This window comes from Scyliorhinus canicula, chromosome 6 (assembly GCF_902713615.1).
Source record: "Scyliorhinus canicula chromosome 6, sScyCan1.1, whole genome shotgun sequence".
Classification (NCBI taxonomy): Eukaryota; Metazoa; Chordata; class Chondrichthyes; order Carcharhiniformes; family Scyliorhinidae; genus Scyliorhinus; species Scyliorhinus canicula.
Genome location: NC_052151.1, coordinates 65,060,633 through 65,083,426, shown reverse-complemented (window position 1 = coordinate 65,083,426; position 22,794 = coordinate 65,060,633). Strand labels below are relative to the sequence as shown.

At 47.4% G+C, this 22,794-nt stretch overlaps 1 protein-coding gene across 2 annotated transcripts in view; it reads left to right on the top strand.

The window, feature by feature from the left end:
• aldh8a1 (aldehyde dehydrogenase 8 family, member A1) overlaps positions 1-22,794 on the top strand; it is a 97,237-nt gene that overhangs the window by 57,549 nt on the left and 16,894 nt on the right. For both annotated transcript variants that reach the window (XM_038799396.1, XM_038799397.1), the window contains exons 2-5: positions 905-1,052; positions 10,734-10,889; positions 20,359-20,508; positions 20,892-21,148. In XM_038799396.1, coding sequence (XP_038655324.1) covers positions 905-1,052; positions 10,734-10,889; positions 20,359-20,508; positions 20,892-21,148 — 711 coding nt within the window. The remainder of the gene's footprint in view (positions 1-904; positions 1,053-10,733; positions 10,890-20,358; positions 20,509-20,891; positions 21,149-22,794) is intronic.

Here is a 22,794-nt window from a genome sequence, read left to right as displayed (position 1 = left end):
AGAGAGTGCAGAGGAGATTTACGAGAATGATAGCAGGAACGAGGAATTTTATATACAGGGAAAGATGAGAGCAATTGGGTTTATTCTCCTTGGAGCAGAGAAGATTAAGAGACGACCTTATTGAGGGGTTCAAAATGCTGAACAATTTTGACACGGTAAAGAAGGATATTCTGTTGGTAGGTATGTCAGTGGCTAGGGGTCACAATTTCAAGATAGTCAGCAAGAGAGTAAGGAGTGAGATGTGGATAAACTTCTTTACTCAGAGTTACAAGCGACATTTTGGCACAGTGGTTAGCACTGTTGCCTTACAGCGCCAGGGACTCGGGTTTGTTTCAATTCTTGAGTGACTGTGTGGACTTTGTATGTTCTCCCTGTGTGTGCGTGGATTTCCTCCGGGCGCTCCAGTTTCCTCCCACAGTCCAAAGATGTGCAGGTTAGGTAAATTGATCATGCTAAAAATTGCCTTAGTGTCTTAAAGGGTTAGGTGGGGTTGCTGCGTTATAGGGATAGCGTAGGAGAGGGGACCTAGGTAGGATGCTCTGTCAGAGGGTTATTTCAGACTCTATGGGCCAAATGGTTTCCTTCTGCACTGTAGGGATTATATGATAAAGATTGTTGGGATTTGGAATGCGCTGCCTGGGAGAGTGATGGAGATGGATTCTATAGGAGGTTTCAAAAGAGCTGGATATATGTTTGAAAGTGATGAATTTAGAGGGCTACAGAAATTGGGCTGGAGAATAGGACTAGCTAGGTCTCTCTATCGGAAGACGTTGCAGACATGATGGGCCGAATGGCCTCCTTCTGTGCTGTAAAGTTCTATGATTCTATGAAATGCATACTGAAGAAGCGGGGAAGGTTTAATCCTCGTGACCTGGTTGTTGTTTTAAACATTCTTTCTCGACAGGTGGATGCTGCTGTAAATGCTGCCAAAGATGCCTTCCCTGCATGGTCAGCCAAGAGTCCTTTGCAGCGTTCCCAGATACTTCATAAGCTGGCAGACCTGATAGAAGCTCATCTGGAGGAATTTGCTCAAGCAGAATCAAAGGATCAAGGTAACAGGAGGGAATGATTGTTTCTGTGAGCATGTTGAACATTTGAAGGCAGGGGAGATGGGGGCTTGGATTTTACCAGGCAGTATTTACAATCACAGGTGAATTGGTGGGAAGCGATAGTGTAGTCACTTATTTGACGACATAATGTATTTGCCTCTTAAAATAGAATACCGCTGAACTCATCTAAGACTTAGCTAAAATCACTGCTTGAAAGCTTCAAATCCTGTGCCACCTAAACACCTGTTTTGTTGTACAGATCCTGTTGTGGCGACTCGGGGATTTTCACAGTAACTTCATTGCAGTGTTAAAATATCACTCTGGTTTTCGGATAACTGGTCAATCTGGATCATAGGAATCACAGGAAAACATGAACAAGCGTAGACTTTCATCCCTTAAGAACCTATTCCTGCATTCAGTTAGATCATGGCAAAATTCCATCTACTGCCAGCCTTGGTTTTATAACTCCTAACACTCGCCTATCAAAAATCTCAGTTTTGAAATTTTCAATTGGTTTAGCCTCCACAACATTTCGAGGGAGTGAGTGCAGGTTTCCAGGACCCTTTGTGTGAACAAGTGATTCCTCACTTTGCTGCTGCATTACCTCATTTTAAGTTATGCACTGTTTTCTGGAGCCCCCTACCAGAGGAAATAGGTGCTCGCAATTTAATTTTAAAATACTAGTCTAGATCCAATCTTCTCCCTTTCAAATTGAATGTAAAATTCAATCATATCGTGGTCGCAGCTATCTATGGGCGCATTTACTCTGAGGTTATTAATTCATCATGCCACATTACATAATAGCAAGTCTAATATAACCTGCTCCTTGGTTGGTTTCAGAATATGCTGTTCTAAGAAACTATCTTGAAAGCATTCTAAGAAATCCTCATCCAGGCTACTACTGCCAATCTGATTTTTCCAGTTTATATGTCTCCCGTGGTTATTGTGTCCTTTTATTATCAGCATTCAATATTTCTTCTTGTATACTTTGCCCCACATTGTGGTTACTGTTCGGAGTCTGTGGACCACTCTCATTAGTGACGTATTTCCCCTAATATTCCTCATCTCCACCCAAACTGATGCCACATCCTGTATCCTTAACCAAGGTCATCTCAAACTATTGCACCAATACCATTCTTGATTAATAGTGCTACACCTCCACCTTTACCGAGCTTCCTATTATTCTTGACTGTCATATATAACCCCAATATTCAGGACCAAATCCTGTCCTCCTGCAGCCAGGTCTTCAAAATGGCGATCAGACCATATTTATTTACTGAGTGTGTTTACTTAATTATGAATGCTACATACGGGGAGGCACGGTGGCGCAGTGGTTAGCACTGCTGCCTACGGCGCTGTGGACCCTGGTTCGATCCTAGCCCCGGGCCACTGTTTGTGTGGAGCTTGCACATTCTCCCCTTGTCTGCATGGGTTTCACCCCCACAACCCAAAGATAATCTTTATTATAATCTTTATTATTGTCACAAGTAGGCTTACATTATCACTGCAATAAAGGTACAGTGAAAATCACCCCAGTCATCGCACTCCAGCGCCTGTTTGGGTACATTAAGGGAGAATTCAGAATGTCCAATTCACCTAATAAGCGTGCCTTTCGGGACTTGTGGGAGGAAATCAGAACAACCGGAGGAAGCCCATGCAGACCTGGGGGGAACGTGCACGGACAGTGACCCAAGCTGGGAATCGAACCTGGGACCCTGGTGCTGTGAAGCAATAGTGCTAACTGCTGTGCTACCATACAGGTTAGGTGGATTGGCCACGCTAAATTGCCCCTTAATTGGAAAAAAATAATTGAGTACTCTAAATTTATTTTAAAAATTAATGCTACATACATTTAGATACAGACCCTTTAGTTTAGTCTTTTTTCTATCTTTGTAACGTCTAGTCTTGATTCTTTGTGCATTGTTAGGTTTTTTCTCTCTGACCCATCTGTCATTCTCTGACCTTGATTTCCCATGTTATTATTTTCCTCTCTTCCCTCATCTCTGCTTTTGGATATACCACCAGTGGAATTCTCCATCAGTGGGACCCTCTGGTCCGCCGGCAGTGCACCCACGCCGGTGGGTTTCCCGACGGTGAGGGTGGCCACAATGGGAAACCTCTTTGGGCGGCTGCAGGAACAGAGAATCCCACTGCTGCCGGGGGCGTGCCGTGCAGGAAAACGTGGCTGGTGGACCGGAGAATCCCGCACTGTATATCTTTTGGTATTTGATGCCTTGCCTCCACTATTTTGTTTAATACCCTCTCTACGTCCCTTACACGGTACACACGAACACTGGTCCCAGCATGATTCAGGTGTAGACTGTCCCAATGGTACAGCCCCCACTTGCCCAGGACTGATGTCAGTGCCCGACAAACTACACCAGCCTTTGAGCCACATATTCACTCTAATTTTATTTACCAATTTGTATCTGGTTCAGATAATAATCCAGAGATTATAACCTTTGCGGGTCTGATTTTCAATTTAGTGCCTAGCTCCTCATACTCTCCAAGCAAAATCTCTTTCCTAGTTCTACCTTTTATACCTGTATGGACCACAACCACTGGATCCTCCCCCTCCCACTGCAGGTTCCTTCTCAGCCCTGAGCAGATGCAGATGTCCCAAACTCTGGCACTGGGCAGTCAAAAGGGGGAGGGCCAGTGAGCCACCCTGTCCGTTCCCTGACCACCCTGGGTCCTCTGATGGATCGGTAGACCTCCCAGGTGCTGTTCTGGGTGGACCAATACTGAATAGCGCCCGGCTACAGCCTCCCTGGGGAGGTTGTTAGATTCCGGGAGGGCGGTCGATCCTGGGTAAGCCTGCCTACATAGGTTTAAAACCTACTTAGGGATGTGCCGTTTGGTCACCCCCCTTTTCCAATTGCAATGCCTCACAGGTCCTGGATGTCTTAAACACACTCAGTGATTTGGCCTCCACAGCCTTCTGCGTCAAAGAGTTCCACAGATTCATCACCCTTTGGCTGAAGAAATTCCTCCTCATCTCCATTCTAAAGGATCGCCCTTCAGTCTGGAGCTATGGCTTTGGGTTCTAGTTTTTCCATACTCGTGGAAACATCCTCTCCACCTCCACTCTTTCTAGATCTCTCAGTATCCTGTAAGTTTCAATAAGATCTCCCCCATCCTTCCAACGAGTATAGACCAAGAGTCCTCAACCATTCCTCATGTGACAAGCTCTTCATTCCAGGGATCATTCTTGTGAACCTCCTCTGGATCCTTTCCAAGGCCAGAACATTCTGCAATGCACTATTGCAGCCCAAGCAGCACTCCAGTGTAGATCAATCCTGGTTCAATGAAGAATGCAGGAGGACATGCCAGGAGCAGGACCAGGAATATCTAAAATAAGGTGACAACCTACTGAAGCTACAACATAGGACTACTTGCATGTCAAATAGAAAAAACAGTAAGTGATATACAGAACTAGGTGGCCTCACAACTTATGGATCAGAACTAAGTCCTGCCACATTCAGTAATGAATGGTGGCGGACAATTAAACAATAACTGGAGGAGAAGTCGTCACAAATTTCCCCATCCTCAATGATGGGGGAACCCAGCACATTTTTGCACCAGATAAGGCTGAGACATTTGAAACCATCTTCAGCCAGAAGTGCCCAGTGGATGATCCTCCCCAGCATCACGTATGTCCGTCTTCAACCAATTCAATTCACTGTACGTGATATCAAGGAATGGCGGAAGGCACTGGATGCTGCAAAGACTATGGGTGTTGACAACATTCCAACAATAGTACTCAAGACATGTGCTCCAAAAACTAGCTGCACACTTAGCCAAGCTGTTCCCGGCACCTGACAATGTCCCCAAAATGTAGGGCAAATCTAACCCGACAAATTGCCGCCCCATCTGTTTACTCTTGATCATCAGCAAAGTGCTGGAAAGGGTTGTCAACAGTGCAATCATGCAGCACTTACTCAGAAACAATCTGCTCACTGACGCTCAGTTTGGGATCCGCCAGGGCCACTCAGCTCCTGACCTCATTACAGCCTTGATCCATTTGGACAGAAACCTGGGGCGGGATTCTCTGGGAATTGGCGGGGCGGGCAGTAACGGCGCAGTGGAGTGGCGGGAACTACTCCAGCATCGGGCCGCCCCAAAGGTGCAGACCCCTCCGCACCTTCAGGGGGCCAGGAGTGATTAGCGCCCCGCCGGCTGGTGTGGGAAGGCCTTTGGCGCCGTGCCAGCCGGGGCCGAAGGTACTACGCCGGCCGCCGCGGGTCTGTGCATGCACGGGTGTGTCAGCGTCTGCTGACGTCATCCCCGCGCATGCGCAGGGGGGTTCACCTTCGCGCCGGCCATTGCAGAGGCTTACATGGCCGGTGCGTAGGAATAGAGTGTTCCCACAGCACAGGCCCGCCTGCGGATCGGTGGGCCCCAACCGCAGGCCAGGCCACCGTGGGGGCACCCCCCCGGGGCCAGATCGCCGCGCGCCCTCCTGAGGACCCCGGAGGCCGGCCACGGAGCTGGGTCCCGCCGGTAGGAACCTACCTTGATTTACGCCGGTGGGACCCGGCAAAAACAAGCGGGAACTTGGCCCATCGCAGGCCAGAGAATCACCGGGGGGAGGCCGCCGACTGGCGTGGCGTGATTCCTGGCCCCGCCAAATCTCCGGCACCGGCGAATTCGGCAGCCGGTGGGGCGGGATTCTCGCTGCCCCCTGGCGATTCTCCGACCTGGTAGGGAGTCGGACAATCCCGCCCTTGATCTCGAAGACCCCACTGGGGCTGTTTAGCTCAGGGCTAAATCGCTGGTTTTGAAAGCAGATCAAGCAGGCCAGCAGCACGGTTCAATTCCCGTAACAGCCTCCCCGAACAGGCGCCGGAATGTGGCGACCAAGCAGACCAAGCAGGCCAGCAGCACAGTTCAATTCCCGTAACAGCCTCCCCGAACAGGCGCCGGAATGTGGCGACTAGGGGCTTTTCACAGTAACTTCATTGAAGCCTACTCGTGACAATAAGCGATTTTCATTTCATTTCATTTCATTTCAAGAGGTGAGTTGAGAGTGACTGCCCTTGACATCAAGGCAACATTTGACCTAGTATGACATCAAGGAGCCCGAGCAAAATTGAGGTCTATAGGAATGGGTCTGTGGGAAATCCCTCCACCGGTTCGAGTTAGAACTAGACAAAGGAACATGGTTGTGGCATTTGGAGGTCAGTTATCTCAGCTCCAGGACATTGCTGCAGGAGTTCCTCAGGGTAGTGTCCTCGGCCCAACCATCTTCAGCTGCTTCAATAATGACCTTCGCTTCATCATATAGTCCGAAGTGTGGATGTTCACTGATGATTGCACAATGTTCAGCACCATTTGCGAATCGGGTACAGAAGCAGTCCATGTCGCTATGCCGTGAAACCTGGATAATATTCAGGCTTGGGCTGATAAATGGCAAGTATCATTCGGGCCATTCAAATGCCAGACGATGAGCATCTCCAATGGTAAAGAATTCAACCATCTCCACTTGACAGTCAATGGCATTACTATCACTATTACTCCTACTACCCCTACTATCAACATCCTGGGTGGGTGGGGGAATTCCCATTGTAGCCACCCCACGCCACTAAGAAACCCACAGGAGGTGGAATGGTGCTGGCGGGACTAGAGAATCCCAGTGAAGAATTCTGGTCTTGATGTTTGTCCCAGGGCCTGGATGGCAGTGCTCAGGACTGGCAGCCTGAGTGGTTATGTTAAGTATTTCTACTTACATAATGTTTGGAGTTGCCTCTAGGTAGGGGCATGAGCAGGGTTTATTCCCCTTATTTGCAAATGCCTCTTTTTTGACCTGTCCTAGTTTGATGGATGTAATAAAGCAGGTGTTTCCTGAGGACTGTTTTAGAGCAAAGAAGCATTGAACCATAGAAATCCTACAGTACAGAAAGAGGCCATTTAGCCTATTGAGTCTGCACCAACCCTCTGAAAGAGCATCCTACCTAGACCCACTCCCCTGCCCTATCCCCATAACCCCACATAACCTTGGATACAAAGGGCCAATTTAGCATGGCTATCCTGCACATCTTTGGACTGGGAGGCAACCCGGAGGTAACTCATGCAGGCACTGGGAGAACGTGCAAACTCCACACGATCACCAAAGGCCAGAATTGCTGGCTCTGTGAGGCTGCAGTGCTAACCACTGTGCCATTGTGCCGCCCCTTATAGTTGCTTATGGTTCTGACAAACAATTGATGTGAGAGTCGGCAAGGAATTGGGAAATAATAATGACAAGATGTAGGGCTAGATTATCTGCGCCCTCGCGCCGAAATCGGGTGTGCAGCCCATCGGGGGGTCTCCTTTGTGGGTCTACCTCCGCCGTCCGAGTTCGCCATGAAGTGTGCGCATGTGCAGCCTCTGACCCAGAAGTGCGGGGGCCCGTATCTGCAACAAAAGCTGCGAGATTTACTCCGGGTCCCTGCCAACCCCCTGCAGGGCTATGAATTTGTTTCACTTTTTTCCAGGATTCTCAGGTGATAAACTCCACCGTTTTGACACCGGAGTGGGGACATAGTCTCAATAATGGAGAATCCAGCCCGTAATGTTTGATTTAAAGATACAAACAGGCAGCTAGAGGTCAAGGTGCATAGCCAAAAAAAAAGACAACGGTCATTGAGATAAAAAAAGGCTTGGTTGCTGAGATAGGAAAATTTGCAAACCGGCTGATGGATCAGGAATGGGAATTTTCAAATATGAAATGGATAGAAGAGGAAAATGCAAAGTGGACATCTGTTCACAAATGGTGAAATAGTTTGAAAGGATGGGACTGACGGACTGGAAGATCTTTACTGTTACTGTTTTTCTAATATTGTTTTTCTTTATGATTTTCTTGTCTTTGTGCAATGTTTCTAGCGTTGAATTAACCATCAGTAAGGATTGCAGGACCATGCATTAGGGAAATATTTGACTTGCTTATTGGTGTCATCAAACAATGAATTTTGTATTTATTATCGGAGTTCAATCTGTCAGACATTTGGCAACAGCAAAGCCTCCAGCTGCACCCTGTCATGCATATGTACACCTGTGTGTGACACGGAGAATTGGAACTTAGCATTTGCAACCTCATTTAATTTTACTTCCAATAAAGGGAATCGTAGAATCATCGAATGGTTACTGTACAGAGTAAAGGCCACTCAGCCTGTTGTTTCTATGCTGGCTCTCTGGGCAGAATCTTCCCGATGCCTTGGGGACTGTCCTGAGGTGAGACTGGGAGGAATTGCAGAGATAGAAGTGTCACGTCAAAGATCTGAAACATTCCTGCCTCCAGGCAATCTTTCTGAAGCAAGACCTATGGAAGCGACTCTGCCCAGCAGTGGTGGGTAACCAAGAAATTGGGGCACAAAACAAGACCGAGTGTCGGGAACAACCCCGCTAATTCTGCCCAGCACGGCTCTCTGTTTTATTTTAGTTTGATCGCTCCCATCGAGTCATTCTGCTACAGTAGGCAACCATTCAGCCCACTGAGTGCATGCTGACTCTCTGCAGAGCAATCTAGCCAATCCCATTCCATTCGCTAGGATCGTAGTGCTGCGATTTTATTTCCTTCAAGTGCCCATCCAATTTTCTTTTACTATCATTCAGCATCTCTGCTTCTACCACCCTCGTAGACTGTGCGTTCCAGTCATCACCAATCGCTGGGTAAAAAAGGTCTTCCTCACATTCTTCCTGCATCACAAGGAAAAAGGTCAAGTGTGTTTCCCTCCTGAAGCCAGAAAAGCACTCACGCTAATTACAATGTCCCTATTGCTGTTCTGGCCGTTATCAACCAACATAGCACAGACTGAATGTGGGGTTCCTTGGTATGTACCACTCAACTAGAGGCTATGTTTGTCTCCCTCCTGAGCTGCCGAAAACCTGGCTTACTTTCTGTCTTTTCCTATAAATGCTTTTATTCACTCCATTTGGCTGTCTGTTTCATGGATGAAGAAGTGGAAGAATCGAATAGCTTTAACAGTGAAAGACCTGAGAGTCCAGGCCTGCACAGCAGGATGCGAGAGCTGTCATGTGAAGCCTTTATATTTCTTTGTAAGCCAAGTGCTGAACATCTGTGTTTCATGAGGTAGAAAACCCATGCAAGGCAGCTTGCAATGTACCACCTTGATTACCATCTTAATGACCAAGTTTAATGTAAATGTAACCACAGCCCCAGAGGATCATGGCTTGCTCTTTTTTTTTGAGAGCTAATTGCTGGGGATTAACCTCAGGATCACCACACCTTAGGCGAGGGGCAATGAATACCTCAGCTGGTACAGGAATTGAACCCGTGCCGTTGGCGTTGCTTTGCATAACGGACCAGCCGTCCAGCCAACTGAACTAACCAACCGCCAACCAAGATCAACTCCGCATAGGAGGTCTATCGCCGCCCATCCATTGACTCTGTCTACACCTACCGCTGCCTTGGGTAAGGGGGCAGCATAATCAAAGATCCCTCCCACCTGGGTTATTCTCTCTTCCAGCCTCTTCCATCGGGCAGGAGATGCAAAAGTCTGAGAACTTGCACGAACAGATTCAAAAACAGCTTCTCCATTGTTACCAGACATGATCTCTCCATGCATCTTCTCTACTGGAGTAATAACACATTCCATATGCTTCACCCAATGCTGTGTCTATGTATTTACATTGTGTATTTATGTACGTCTTATGTTTTTTCAGGTATGGAACGATCTGTTTGGACTGTACGCCGAACAATACTTTTCACTGTACCTCGATACACATGACAAATTAAATTCAATAAATCAATTAAATTCAATAAATCAATAAATCTATATTCTATGTCATAGAAACATATGTTCTACGTCACAGAAACATATTCTATGTTTCCATGCATGGAGCGATCTGCCTGGATTGTGTGCCGACTAATACTCATTGTACCTCGGTATACATGACAATAAATCTAAATCTAATCAAATATATCTGTGACCAATTGTTTATCCCAGGTTCTCCAGTGAAGGGTTTGGGTAATGGTGAGGCTGAATGCGGCTGATGACAGATGCTGTAGGCTTGAATTCTCCCTCCCTGGAAGTAATAATAATCTTCATTATTGTCACAAGTAGGCTTACATTAACACTGCAATGAAATTACTGTGAAAAGCCCCTAGTCACCACATTCCGGTTCAGGTACACAGAGGGAGAATTCAGAATGTCCACTTCACCTAACAAGCACGTTTTTCGGGACTTGTGGGAGTAAGCCGGAGGACGCGGAGGAAACCCTTGCAGACATGGGGAGAATGTGCAGACTCCATACAGACAAGAACCCAAGCTGGGAATCGAACCTGGGACCCTGGTGCTGTGAAGCAACAGTCCTAACCACTGGGATGCCCATTGTGCTACCATGCCGCCCATGTGCTACTGTGCCGCCGATAAGTATTGTTTCCTCTTGGAAATCCACCTCAGAACTTAGACCTGAATCTTGCTTACGTGTGTGGAGATCTGTGCACAAACACCATATTTCCATTAGTGACGCAAACCATTCTGCTCTGAAACAAAATATTGTATGAGTAGAACACAGAAGCTTTGGACTTTTTCACTGCGTCTTTTTTAACAGATTTAAGGAGCAAACATAAGGATTCTCTGAAAGTTTTTCTGTTGGAGCCCACACTATACGAGTATGGTTTTATAAACTGGCCCAATTGAATTGTTTCATAAATACAGATTTTTCCCTTTTTAATTTCAGGAAAAACAATAACTGCAGCCAGAAGCATGGAAATACCTCGAGCAGTTTATAATTTCCATTTCTTTGCCTCAACTATCCTCCATCACACAACAGAATGTGCAGAGATGGATCACATGGGCTGCACAAACTTCACCACAAGGACTCCAGTGGGAGTAGGTAAGGCAACAAGAAGTTGATACTGAAAGTTTATAATGTTCCATTCCATTATTTAAAATTGAAAACTTTTGGGGGGAAAATATACTTGAATATTTTATAGAGGAAGGTGATAAAGATAAGCATACTTTGCATTAAATGTTGTCATTTAGAAGAATATTTCAATAGAGCCTTAAAGGCTTTGTAAATAGAGAATCATCAAAGAGCTAGCAATTTTCTTCACCTCGCTGCACAGAGTATTAAAAATATTATAAGGGAAACTACCCTTCAAGAGCAGCAGAAGGAATGAGTTACTCTCTGTAGCACAGTCTTGCATTCCACCAAGAATGGAACTACCCTAAGAGGAGAAGCTGAGGAGCTCGGTCTGTATTCTCTCGTGGGAAGAATGAGAGGTGACCTCACTAAAACTTCTAAAATTTAAAAGGGGCCAGTTAGTGTAGATGCGGGATCAATATTTTTCTCAATACTTATGACATCAAGGGATTTGAGGATAGCACAGGAAAATGGCTTTGAGGTGGACAATCAGCTATCATCTAATTGAATGGTAGAGCAGGCTTGAGGGGCTGAATGATTTACAGCTCCTATGTGTTTGTTGGCCTCTGATGACAGGTATTACTTTGCTTCAGTTTTGCTCATGTTTATAGTTACTTTCCAGGGAATGTGGGTGCATACGCTACAAGTAGCCTCCAGCCAATTTAACAATTGAAATGATCACATACTGAATGATTGCTCCATGGCCGACCTGAACTTTGGGAACAATGATCAAGTAATGTTGGTGTCCTTGGCGGGTCTTAGTGGTGGGATGACTATAGCAACTGCTGGGGCTTGCTGCTGCTTTCATTTTGTCTAACGTTTCACAACTGAGACTCATATCCTAAGCTAGTACTGACTGAGGTCAAAACATGTGGTAGTGAGCAGGAGCTTATGAAGAAATTGCTGCTCGGTGTCCGGCATGACTGAAAATAACCTGAAAATCACTGCTATATATAGAGATGAATTCTCAGCAGTGTTCATAATGAAATCTCCCCTCTCACTAAAACAGCCCCAACTCTGCTTTTGCATTACGTCAGGAGTTAAATACAAATGATATTCCGTTTTGTGGTGTATGACTCCAAAGAGGGAATCTGTTTTATTCAAACCATAGAATCAAAAGCAGACCCAGATCTGAGCAACAGCCTGCCAATGTTCACTGTCCAAGGTCAGGTCTGAAGTGAGAGGTGTGACATTATGATAAATGTACAGAACTGTAAGGGTTTATGATAATGATATGTTTGAATCAACCACCAGAGGGAGCTAGATGTAGGACTATATAAGGCATTGATGCTAAGCCTTGTGGGTGAGAGGTTGAAGAGAAATCTAGCAAACAGACTGTAGGAAAGATAGTGTGAGTGAGAGCAGATCATAGTTATTGTATTAGTGTAGAGATTAGTAGCAGATGGGTGTAGATTGTATGTTTATTGCAACTGTTTATTATATAGGAGTAAATGTAAAGTAATGATAATTAAGTAATGTAAATAAATCTAGAGCTTTTTTCAATATAAAAGCTATTTGTGGTCAGTGTGAACACCACGCCAACCATCCTAGAATTAGCACCACAAAGAACACCACATGAGGGACAAATGATGGTTAGCACAGAATGAGCATATCATTAGACGCGGAGTACGAGAAGAAAATTAAGCTGAGGAAAAGGTGGCCCTGTTGGCACAACGTGTCCCATCTCCGGAGCCACCATTTTGTGGCAATCAATATGTATGCAGCCATTATCCCCACAGTGATCATAGAATTTACAATGCAGAAGGAGGCCATTTGACCCATCGAGTCTGCCCAGGCTCTTGGAAAGTAACCCCACCCAACACTAAGGGTAATTTTGGACACCAAGAGCAATTTAGCATGGCCAATCCATCTAACCTGCACATCTTTGGGCAGTGGGAGGAAACCGGAGCACCCGGAGGAAACCCACACACGTACGGGGAGAACGTGCCGACTCCGCACAGCCGGAATTGAACCTGGAACTCTGGAGCTGTGAAGCAATTATGCTAACCACTATACTACAGTGCTGCCCTACAGTGCTGAAGTCCCAATCTCAACTCGGCCACTGTGAAGAAATGCTGAGTGGGAAAGGGGGTTGATTTTTCTCACAAAGATGAGGGAAAATTCTTCATTTTATATACTTGCATGTATGCAATTCTGGACAGGTATTTGAATAGATTTAGGATTGGGGCATCTTCCTGCCTTTCTCCTTGGGCAAGAATGATATGTAGCACGCAAAGAATCAATTGGAGAAAGGGGAGACAATAAACCTCTGGAATACCATCCTGGGACACAATTGTACAAATGCTCAGTGTAATTTTATATAATTCTTTCAATGGCTATTTTACTACTGTAACTGAGCATTGCATGCTGGGACCACTTATTCAAATATTGGGGTAGAGGATGACAAGCCAGTCACACAATCCTTTTAAAAAATATATTATTCAGGCACTTGCATAAACAAACAACAAACAGAACAAATGAAAGCAGAAGTGAAATTATACAATAACCACCACCCACTCACCCCACCCTCCACCTTACCCCTCCTCCCGTCTTACCCCCTCCTTCCATCCTACCTTCCCCATTTTAACCCCTTAACCCTCCCTCACCCCCCTCTGCTGACATCTCAATCCTCCTTAAAGAGGTCAATTAACGGCGTCCATCTCTGGGCGAACCCATTGACCGACCCCCTCTGGATGAACTTGATCCTCTCCAATCTCAGGAATTCCGCCAAGTCACTCACGCACACCCCCGCTTTCGGTGGCTCCGAGTCCCTTCAGGCAAGCGAAATCCGTCTCTGGGCTATCACGGAGGCAAAGGCCAAGACATTGGCCTCTCTCACCCCCCTGGACTCCCGGCTCGTCCGACGATCCAAATGTCGCTACCTCTGGACTCGGGACCACTTTCATCCTCAACACCTCGGACATTACGTCAGCAAACCCCTGCCAGAACCCCTTCCGTTTCGGACATGCCCAAAACATGTGGACATGGTTCGCAGGCCTCCCTGTGCACCGCCCACACCTGTCCTCCACTCCTTCAATAAACCTACACATCCTTGCCACTGTCATATGCACCCCGTGCACTACTTTAAACTGAATAAGACTGCCCCTTGCGCACGACAAAGATGCATTCACCCTCCACAGAGCCTCCTCCCACATCCCGGCCTCTGATCCCCCCCTCCCCCCACGCACCCAGTTCCTCCTCCCACTTCTGTTTAATTACCCTCATCGGGGACCCCTCCCAATCCATCAGCTCCTAGTAGACCTCAGACACCGTCCACTCCCCTACCTCCTTCCTCGACAACACCTTGTCTTGCAGCCCCAAGGGTGCAAACCTATGATTATCACAGATCAGTGGCCACACCGAGATCCCCTTCAGTCTCAAATGGCTGGCACCACCAGTAGGCTGACAGAGTACCTGGCCGATGAGAACAGCAGGGGCACTGTCAACAATGCTCTTAAGCTCATTCCCCAAAAGAAACTGCCTCCATCTGCCCCCATACAGACTCGTTCCCCATTACCCATTTCTTGACCATAACGATACTTGCTGCCCAGTATTAATTCATTATATTCGACAGTGCCAAACACCCCTCGCACCCGCTCCAAAAACGCCCCCTTGAACCGCTGGGTTTTCTGCTGCCCATACAAACCTCGAGATCAACGCATTAACCTTCTTAAAGAATGGCTTTGGGACAAAGACCGGAAGGTTCTAAACTATGAACATGTACCTTGGCTGCACTTTCATCTTTGCTGTCTGCACCCATCCCGCCAATGACAATGGCAGCTCATCTTACCTTTAAAATTCCCCTTCATCTGCTCCACCAGCTGAGTCAAATTTAACTGATATAGCTGCGCCCATCCCCACGTCATCTGTCTGGTGATATCATGGTTGTGCTGTAATTCACCGACTAACCACAAGGTGTCTCATTGGTATATAAGTGAATGTTAGAGTCAGTTGACCCCTCAGACTGGCTGGAGGAAGCTGAAGAGAGAGGTTGCTTGTGCATGATCTTACTGTTATTCATCTGTTGTTTTGTATATAGTTTACCCACAGTTAATGTTAATAAATCATTTATAGCTTTAGCTACATGTGTTCTTGTAATATAAATCAGACCATCCGACAAGAACATTACAATCTGGATGTCCAAGTATCGAAAGCTCGCCCCCACCAGCTTGAACGGCAGATCCCCCAACTTCCTCTCATGGTTTCTGGTCTCATTCGGGAACACCTCACTATTTCCCAAGTTCAACTTGTACCCAGAGAACCAACCAAAGACCTCCAAAATTCTCATAATACTGCCAATGCCTCCCAATGGGTCCCAAATATATAACAACAGGTTGTCCGCGAACAACGAAACCCTTTGCTCGACCACCCCCTGCACAATCCCTCTCCAGTCCCTCGACACTCTAAGCGCCATTGCCAACGGCTCTATAGCCAAGGCATAAAGCAACTGGGAGAGTGGGCACCCCTGCCTTGTCCCATAGTGCAACCCAAAATATCCCGAGCTCACCCGTTTGTCCGCACACTTGCGACCGGTGCTTTGTACAGCAATCGGACCCAATCTACAAACCTTTGCCCGAACCTGAAGTGCCCCAGCACATCCCACAAATATTCTCACTCCACCAGGTCGAAAGCCTATTCCGCGTCCATCGCCACTTGCACTTCCTGCCACTCCGGGGCATTATAATCACGTTAAGCAACCTCCTCACATCTGCCGACAACTGTCTCCCTTTCACAAACCCTGTCCACACCTATCACCCCCGGGACACAGTCCTCAAATTGCAAAGCCAGCACCGTTAGCAACAACTTAGCGTCCATATTCAACAACAATATTGGACGGTATGATCCAGAAAGCTCCGGACCTTTACCTTGTTTCAATATCAGGGAGATGGAGCCTGCGATAGTGTAGGGGGAGTTGCCCCCTTTCCCTAGCCTCATTGTTTGTCCTCACCAGCAACGGCCCCACGACCCCCCAAACCTTTCATAAAACTCCACTGGGAACCCATCCCGGCCAAGAGCCGTCACTGCCTGCATTGCCCCCATACTCTCCATCAACTCCCTCAACCCAATAGATGCTCCCAAACCTTGCACCAACACCTCGTCCACTCTGGGGAAACTCAAACCCATCCAGGAACTGACCCCCAGCCCCCGGTTCCGACTCATACAACCTCCTGTAAAACTCCTCAAACACCCCATCCCTCCATTCACCCCACCGGGTCCAGCACCACCTTTCCCGTCCCTTCCGTCACTCTACCAATCTCCCTGGACGCCTCCTGTTTCCTCAGCTGGTGGGCCAGCACCCTACTCACCTTCTCCCCATACTCACATATTGCCCCCTGGCCCTCCCCAACTCCCCCACCGTCTTCCCTGTGGCCACCATCCCAAACTCCACCTGGAGACTCTTCCTCTCCCTCAACAACCCTGCCTCCGTGGCCCTCGAATCCCTCCTGTCCACCCTCAGAATCTCTTCCACCAACCTTGCCATCTCTGCCCAATTCCGCCTTCTCCCTATGTGCCCGAATCGAGATGAACTCTCCCTAATCCACCGCCTTGAGTGCCACCTACAGTGTGGCAGCCATGACCGCCCCCCGTGTCGTTCATCTGCACGTACTCCCGAATGGTGGCCCTCACCCGCTGGCACACCTCCTCATCCGCCAACATCCAGTCCCGCCCGTCCACTCACAAATCAACACAGTGTGGCGCGTGGTCCGAGACCACAATCACCGAATAGTCCGATTCGACCACTCCCGCCAGCAACGCCTTGTCCACCACAGAAAATACGAAAATCCCTTCGCACTCAGCCTCCCAAACCTCCAGGGGTCCATACCCTCCTCACTCCCCCCTTCCCGCCCATAACTTCCATAAATCCCTTCAGCTTCTTTGCCACCGCTCACACCTTCGCCGTGCTCGGACTCGACCCATCCAAACCTGGCTCAATGACTGTGTCAAAATCCCCCCCCCACCCCTATGATCAACCGGTGCGAGTCCAGATCAGGAATCTTCCCCAGCACCAGCCTCAAACTCCACATAATCCTAATTTGGGGCATAAACGTTTACCAGGACCACCGGCATCCTTTCCAGCTTCCCACTAACCATCACGAACCTCCTCCCCCACCCTCCCCGAATCTGCCACATTGTTTCCACATCGAATGCCACCCGTTTATTCACCAGCACCGCCACCCCCCTTGTCTTCATGTCCAGTCCCAAATGGAACATCTGCCCCACCTATCCTTTCCTCAACCTTATCTGATCCTCTGTCTCCCAAGTGCGTCTCTTGTAGAAAAGCCACATCCGGCTTCAGGCTCCTCAGCTGCGCGAACACAAGTGACCTCTTGACCCGTCCATTGAGCTCTCTCACATTCCACCTCACCAGTCTGGTTGGGGGTTGGTGGGGGGGGGGGGGGAACTCCCCACCTCCCTCCTCTGTCGAGCAGCCATATCCCATTTTAGGCTGGCCCCCAGACCGTGTCATGTGACCCTCCAGGCGCACCCTTGGATGTCTGCCACCATCACTCCCTTTCCAACTGCGCCACATCATCCGGACCTTTGTCAGCACCCTCTCCTCCCCCAAACAAAAAACAACCCCACCCCCCTCCCCTGTGCCAACCACCTGACCACTCACCCTCTGTGCTCCCGTTAACTAGCCCACCCAGCTAGCACGCCAGCCCCCTTCCAAGGCCTCCACATTTCCTAGCCCCCCCGATTCCCCTCCCCTACCCCCACATCCACACTCCCCCGAGAAACAGAAAAACGATGCACTCACCCTCGATGCTCCCCAAGCACCCGCCACCAAACCCAACCCCAACAAACCATTTCAAAGGAGAAAATGTTTTCCAAGAATAACCAAAAGAAAACACCTCCTCCTTCTCCTGCCAGTCCACTGTCCCTCAAAAAGCCCATCGCCTTCTCTGGGGTACCAAAATAGTATTCTCGATTCTGGAAAGTCACCCAGAGGCGGGCCGGGTACAGTACTCCGAACATCACCCCCTTCTTGAAGAGGCCAGCCTTGATCTGATTAAACGTGGCCCTCCACTTCGCAAGTTCTGCACCCAGGTCTTAGTGCATCTGTAGCTTATTCCCCTCCCAGGTGCATCTCCTCGTCTGCCTGGCCCACTGAAGAATCTTCTCTTTATCCAGAAAGCGGTGCAACCGCACCACCAGCGCCCTCAGCGGCTCGCCCGCCTGTGGTCTCCATATCAGCGCTCTGTGTGCTCAGGGACCGGTAAAAGGCCCCCCTCCCCATCAGCTTCTCCAGCATTTTGGCCACATACGTGCTGGCCTCTACACCTTCGATGCCTTCGGGCATCCGCAAATTCTGCCTTCTGGAGCAGTTCTCCAGATTCTCCATCTTCTCCTTCAGTCTCTTTTGGGTCTCTCGCATCACCCCCACCTCGGGCACCAATGAGGTGAGCTTCCACCGCCTCCTCCACTTTCTGAATGACCTGGCCTTGGGACTCCAGCCTCTGCTTCACTCGGCCAATCCCTGCTTTGAGCCATGGTCAGGTTCTCCAAGGCCTCCCTTCTCTGCTGGCTGTACTCATTTAAAAAGGCCACCAGCTGCTCCGTTGACCATTGGGCGGGCAGGACAGGCTTTTTGCCCCTCCTCCATCTTAACCTGTGGCGCACCATGAAGACTCTCCTGCTCCAACAGCTCCCTTCTTCTAGACTCACTCCTAGTTCGAGGATCCATCTACCAGCCACACTAGAGGAGTGGTACTCCTACATCTCTTTCCATCCAAAATTCCACCCCTCAAATGGGGAAAGAAGCATAAAAATTTTCACCTTGAGCGGGAGCTACCAAATGTGCGACCGCTCACTCCATGGCTGCACCGGATGTTCCTAGTCACACAATCCTTCACACTGCCAATCATGCAACCTCTTCCACATCCTATGATACAACCCAACGCAGAGCCTATTAGACAACAGATTGCACAACCTATTACACAGCCCATTACATAGCCAATCACCCTGCTCATCGCACTATTTATCAGACTTTGTCACACACCATTACACACTCCATTACATGACCTTTTAGACACTTCATGTCACAGCCCAATACAAAGCCCATTACACTTCCCATTACACAAGCAAAATACACATCACATTACACAATCCATTTCACAACCTATTACACAAACCCTCATACAGCCCATCAGACAGCCTACTATGCAGCCCATTACATACTCTTACACATTTCATTACATGACCCATTGCACAAACTTCTATACACCCTAATTACACAATTTATCACACAGTCTATTACAGAGCCCATAACTAATGACAGTCCTTTGAAGTGAGATTAATGCTTGGAATGGAGTCTTAGAGTAAAGAGAGGGAGTGAGAGAGATAAAGAAAGGAAGAGAGCGAGAGAGGCTATAAGAGTTAGGGGTGAAGATAGTGTAAGGTAAAAGTAATGGTAAAGGAAAATGAAAAGGCTGTTGATGCTAATGCCAGTCTTCTTCAAGTAGGTTTTCAGGCTATATTTGCCATGTTTCCGCTTGCCATCCTGTGATTTTTGTCCAATCTCAAGCTGGGAATAGAGTGGGTACTTCAGAAAGTGAGTGGCTCGTCCTGTTCAGTGTAGATATTACCTGAGAGTAGCTCCAGCCATTGCCACAGGCAACACTGTGGTTGCCAAACATAATGAACTGATGTCAGTCAGTGCTTGGATGATGTGCAAGCTCTTGGATGAAGCAGGTTGAGGGATGGTAACTATTGGATAAGGAATGTCTTTGTTGGAACACTTTTTGCAATTTATGTGTTTCATGCTCTATGCTTAGGAGGCCTGCTACCTGGAGGGTGCTCGTCCCTCTGACTGTTCTAGACAGCCCATTGCACTCCCCATTACACAGCCCTTTACACAACCCATTACACCTCCATTACACCCTCATTACACCCCATCACACAATCCATTATGCAGCTCATTGCACAGCCAGTCACACAGTCCATTGCACCCCCATTACAGCCTATAACACTCCTCATTACACAATTGGGGGGGGGGGGGGGGGGGGGTTGCCAGTTGCCATCCCCATGCCCAATATTCTGCAAGAGTCTTCAACATGGCACATTACAAACATTTGCTGAAATCCCATGCATTGCTCACTCAATAATTTCCTCAAATCATTCAGTTAACTTAGATAAGCATGCTTCCTTTCAAACATTTATTTTCATTAGTGTCTCATCTGCATCCTTTCCACGCACTCCTGCTGTCCCATTTTATCTTCCTCTGTTAAATATTGAAAAAAGGTTGAAGGGAAATGAGATGCGAAGGAATAATAGACGAGGAAGAAAACTGTCTTCCCATCTCTTTACTGAGAAACTAAAAGAGCAGGAAGCAGTAATATCTGGATTTTAGGAGGAGATGGATCGCAATCATTAAACTGTTTCACATTTTCACATAGTGTGAAGTAACTAATGCTAATTCCTTACTCTATCTCTTTAGCTGGCCTCATCAGCCCCTGGAATTTACCACTGTACCTCTTGACCTGGAAGATAGCTCCAGCCATTGCCACAGGCAACACTGTGGTTGCCAAACCTAGTGAAATGACGTCAGTCACTGCTTGGATGATGTGCAAGCTCTTGGAGGAAGCAGGTAGGGAATACTAACTGATATGTAAGGAATGTCTTTGTTTGAACTCTTTTTGCAAATTTTCTATGAAGGACAATTTGTGTGTTTCATGCTAACGTTTAGGTAATTGCTCCTTCCTGAATCATGGCTCGTTTTACCTCTTGCTGTGGTCAGAATCGCTGATTTTCAGCCTTCCATGTTTGTCAAAAGCTCATTGAATGTTGGCGAACGTGATGATGTTGGGAATTGTTACTTCTTCCGTGAAGCCTATCTTGATAACATTGCTTGGCTTGGATTTTGTTTCCTTGTATAAATATCAGGCATCATATCATTGCACTGTTCCAAAGTAAGACATTTGATTCTATACATGATTGCAGTTCAGAAATGATTCCTTGCCTTTCTCCTAGGTGTTCCACCTGGTGTTGTGAATATAGTGTTTGGGACCGGTCCAAGGGCAGGGGAGGCAATTGTTTCACATCCTGATGTGCCACTGATATCCTTCACTGGGAGCACGCTGACTGCTCAGCGCATCCGAGAGAGGAGTGCTCCATTCTGTAAGAAGCTCTCCCTGGAGCTAGGAGGGAAGAACCCAGCCATTATCTTTGATGATGCAAATCTTGATGAATGCATTCCAACCACAGTGCGATCCAGCTTTACTAACCAGGTAGGAAATTTATCAATATGTGGGTACCTATTCGTATATACTACGGCAGATTGGAGTGGTCAAGTATTTGTGAGAGAGCCGTCACCCTGGATCATTCAGAGCATTTTGCGATCAGCCTCTAGAGAGGAAAGTTTATCTACAATTTCTATTTTCTAACTTTTAAAATTTCAATTGCTCTGAGGCTGAGGGCATGCCAAATTAATGTCCTATCTGCCCCTTTCTCGTTATCCTGGCAACTTGATTGGCCTGCTAGAGTAGTCCAGGAAGCATTAAAATGTAAACTATAGATTGTGGCACTGAAATCACTTGTAGGTAAGATCATAAGTTCATAAGATTTGGGAGCAAAATTAGGCCATTTGGCCCATCGTGTCTGCTCCGCCATTCTATCATGGCTGAAAAGTTCCTCATCTGATACCTACAATGCTGCAGACCAAGAGCTGGATTGTGAAATCAGTCAGAGCATCTCCTCCCCATAACACATGGGTTAGGAACAGGAGTCGGCAATTTAGCCTCCCGAGCTTAAACACCTTCAATGTGATCATGGCTGATCCCATCCTGGTCTCAACTTCACTGTCCTGTCCATTCTCCATAACCCATTACCAATTAAAAATCTGTCTAACTCCTCCTCAAATTTACTCACTGTCCCTGCATCCACCACATTCTGGGTAGGAAATTCCACAGATTCACAACCCTTTGGGAGAAATAGTTTTTTCTCAAATCTGTTTAAAGTTGCTACCTCAATAAGGGTGTCAGGTGTTGCTTTCATCATGAATGAGCCAACTGTGTTTAACAACAGTAGTAATTTGCTGGTGGTAACACGTTGCATATTTAGTAAATCACTTTCATAAGTTGCGATAGTGAAAACTGAATTTATAACTCTAGATTTCTGGGACAGTTCCATTACCACTGCCCTATCGTATCCAGTGCACACAGTACAACGATAAACCAAATTAGGAGAATAATAAATTAGTGCAATAAAAAGAAACGCTGGACAGATAAGGTTTTGCGCTGCCTGGGTGTTACTGCATCTGAAACCGATGAAGACAGTGCACTAAGGTCAGGAAAGGAGTCAAGTCTGAAAACAACTTGGAAGGTTCATACAACAGACCACAGACCATCAAATTACTGCTACAAGTAGATCTAACAGCTGCATAGCGCCCGACTCAGAACGTGATGTGGCCGGTAAATCTTGCGATCGGCCTCTCCAAACATACACAACATCAACAGAACACAGACCATCAAAACATAGTCAACAGTTTGTACAGGTTTTCTATTTTAAACCCTCCCCCTCCCATTCCCCCCTCCCGTGATGAACAGCTTCTCAAATAAAGTAATGAACGGCGTCATTGCGCCTCAAAACCCTTTTCTGACCCCCTCAACTCGAACTTGATCGTCTCCAGCCAGATGAAGTCGTACAAGTTTCCCCAGCCAGGCTGCCACTCCCAGTGGCCTTGCCGACCTCCAATGCAAAAGGATCCTTCGCTGGGCGATCAGAGAGGCAAAGGTCACAACATTGTTCCCCTCACCCTCCAGCAGCTCCAGCTCCTCTGAACCCCCAAAGATTGCCACCATGGAGCCCAGCCTGGCCTCAGTCCCCAGTATCCTGGATAACGTCCCGAACACCTACCAGAAGCTCTCCAGCTTCT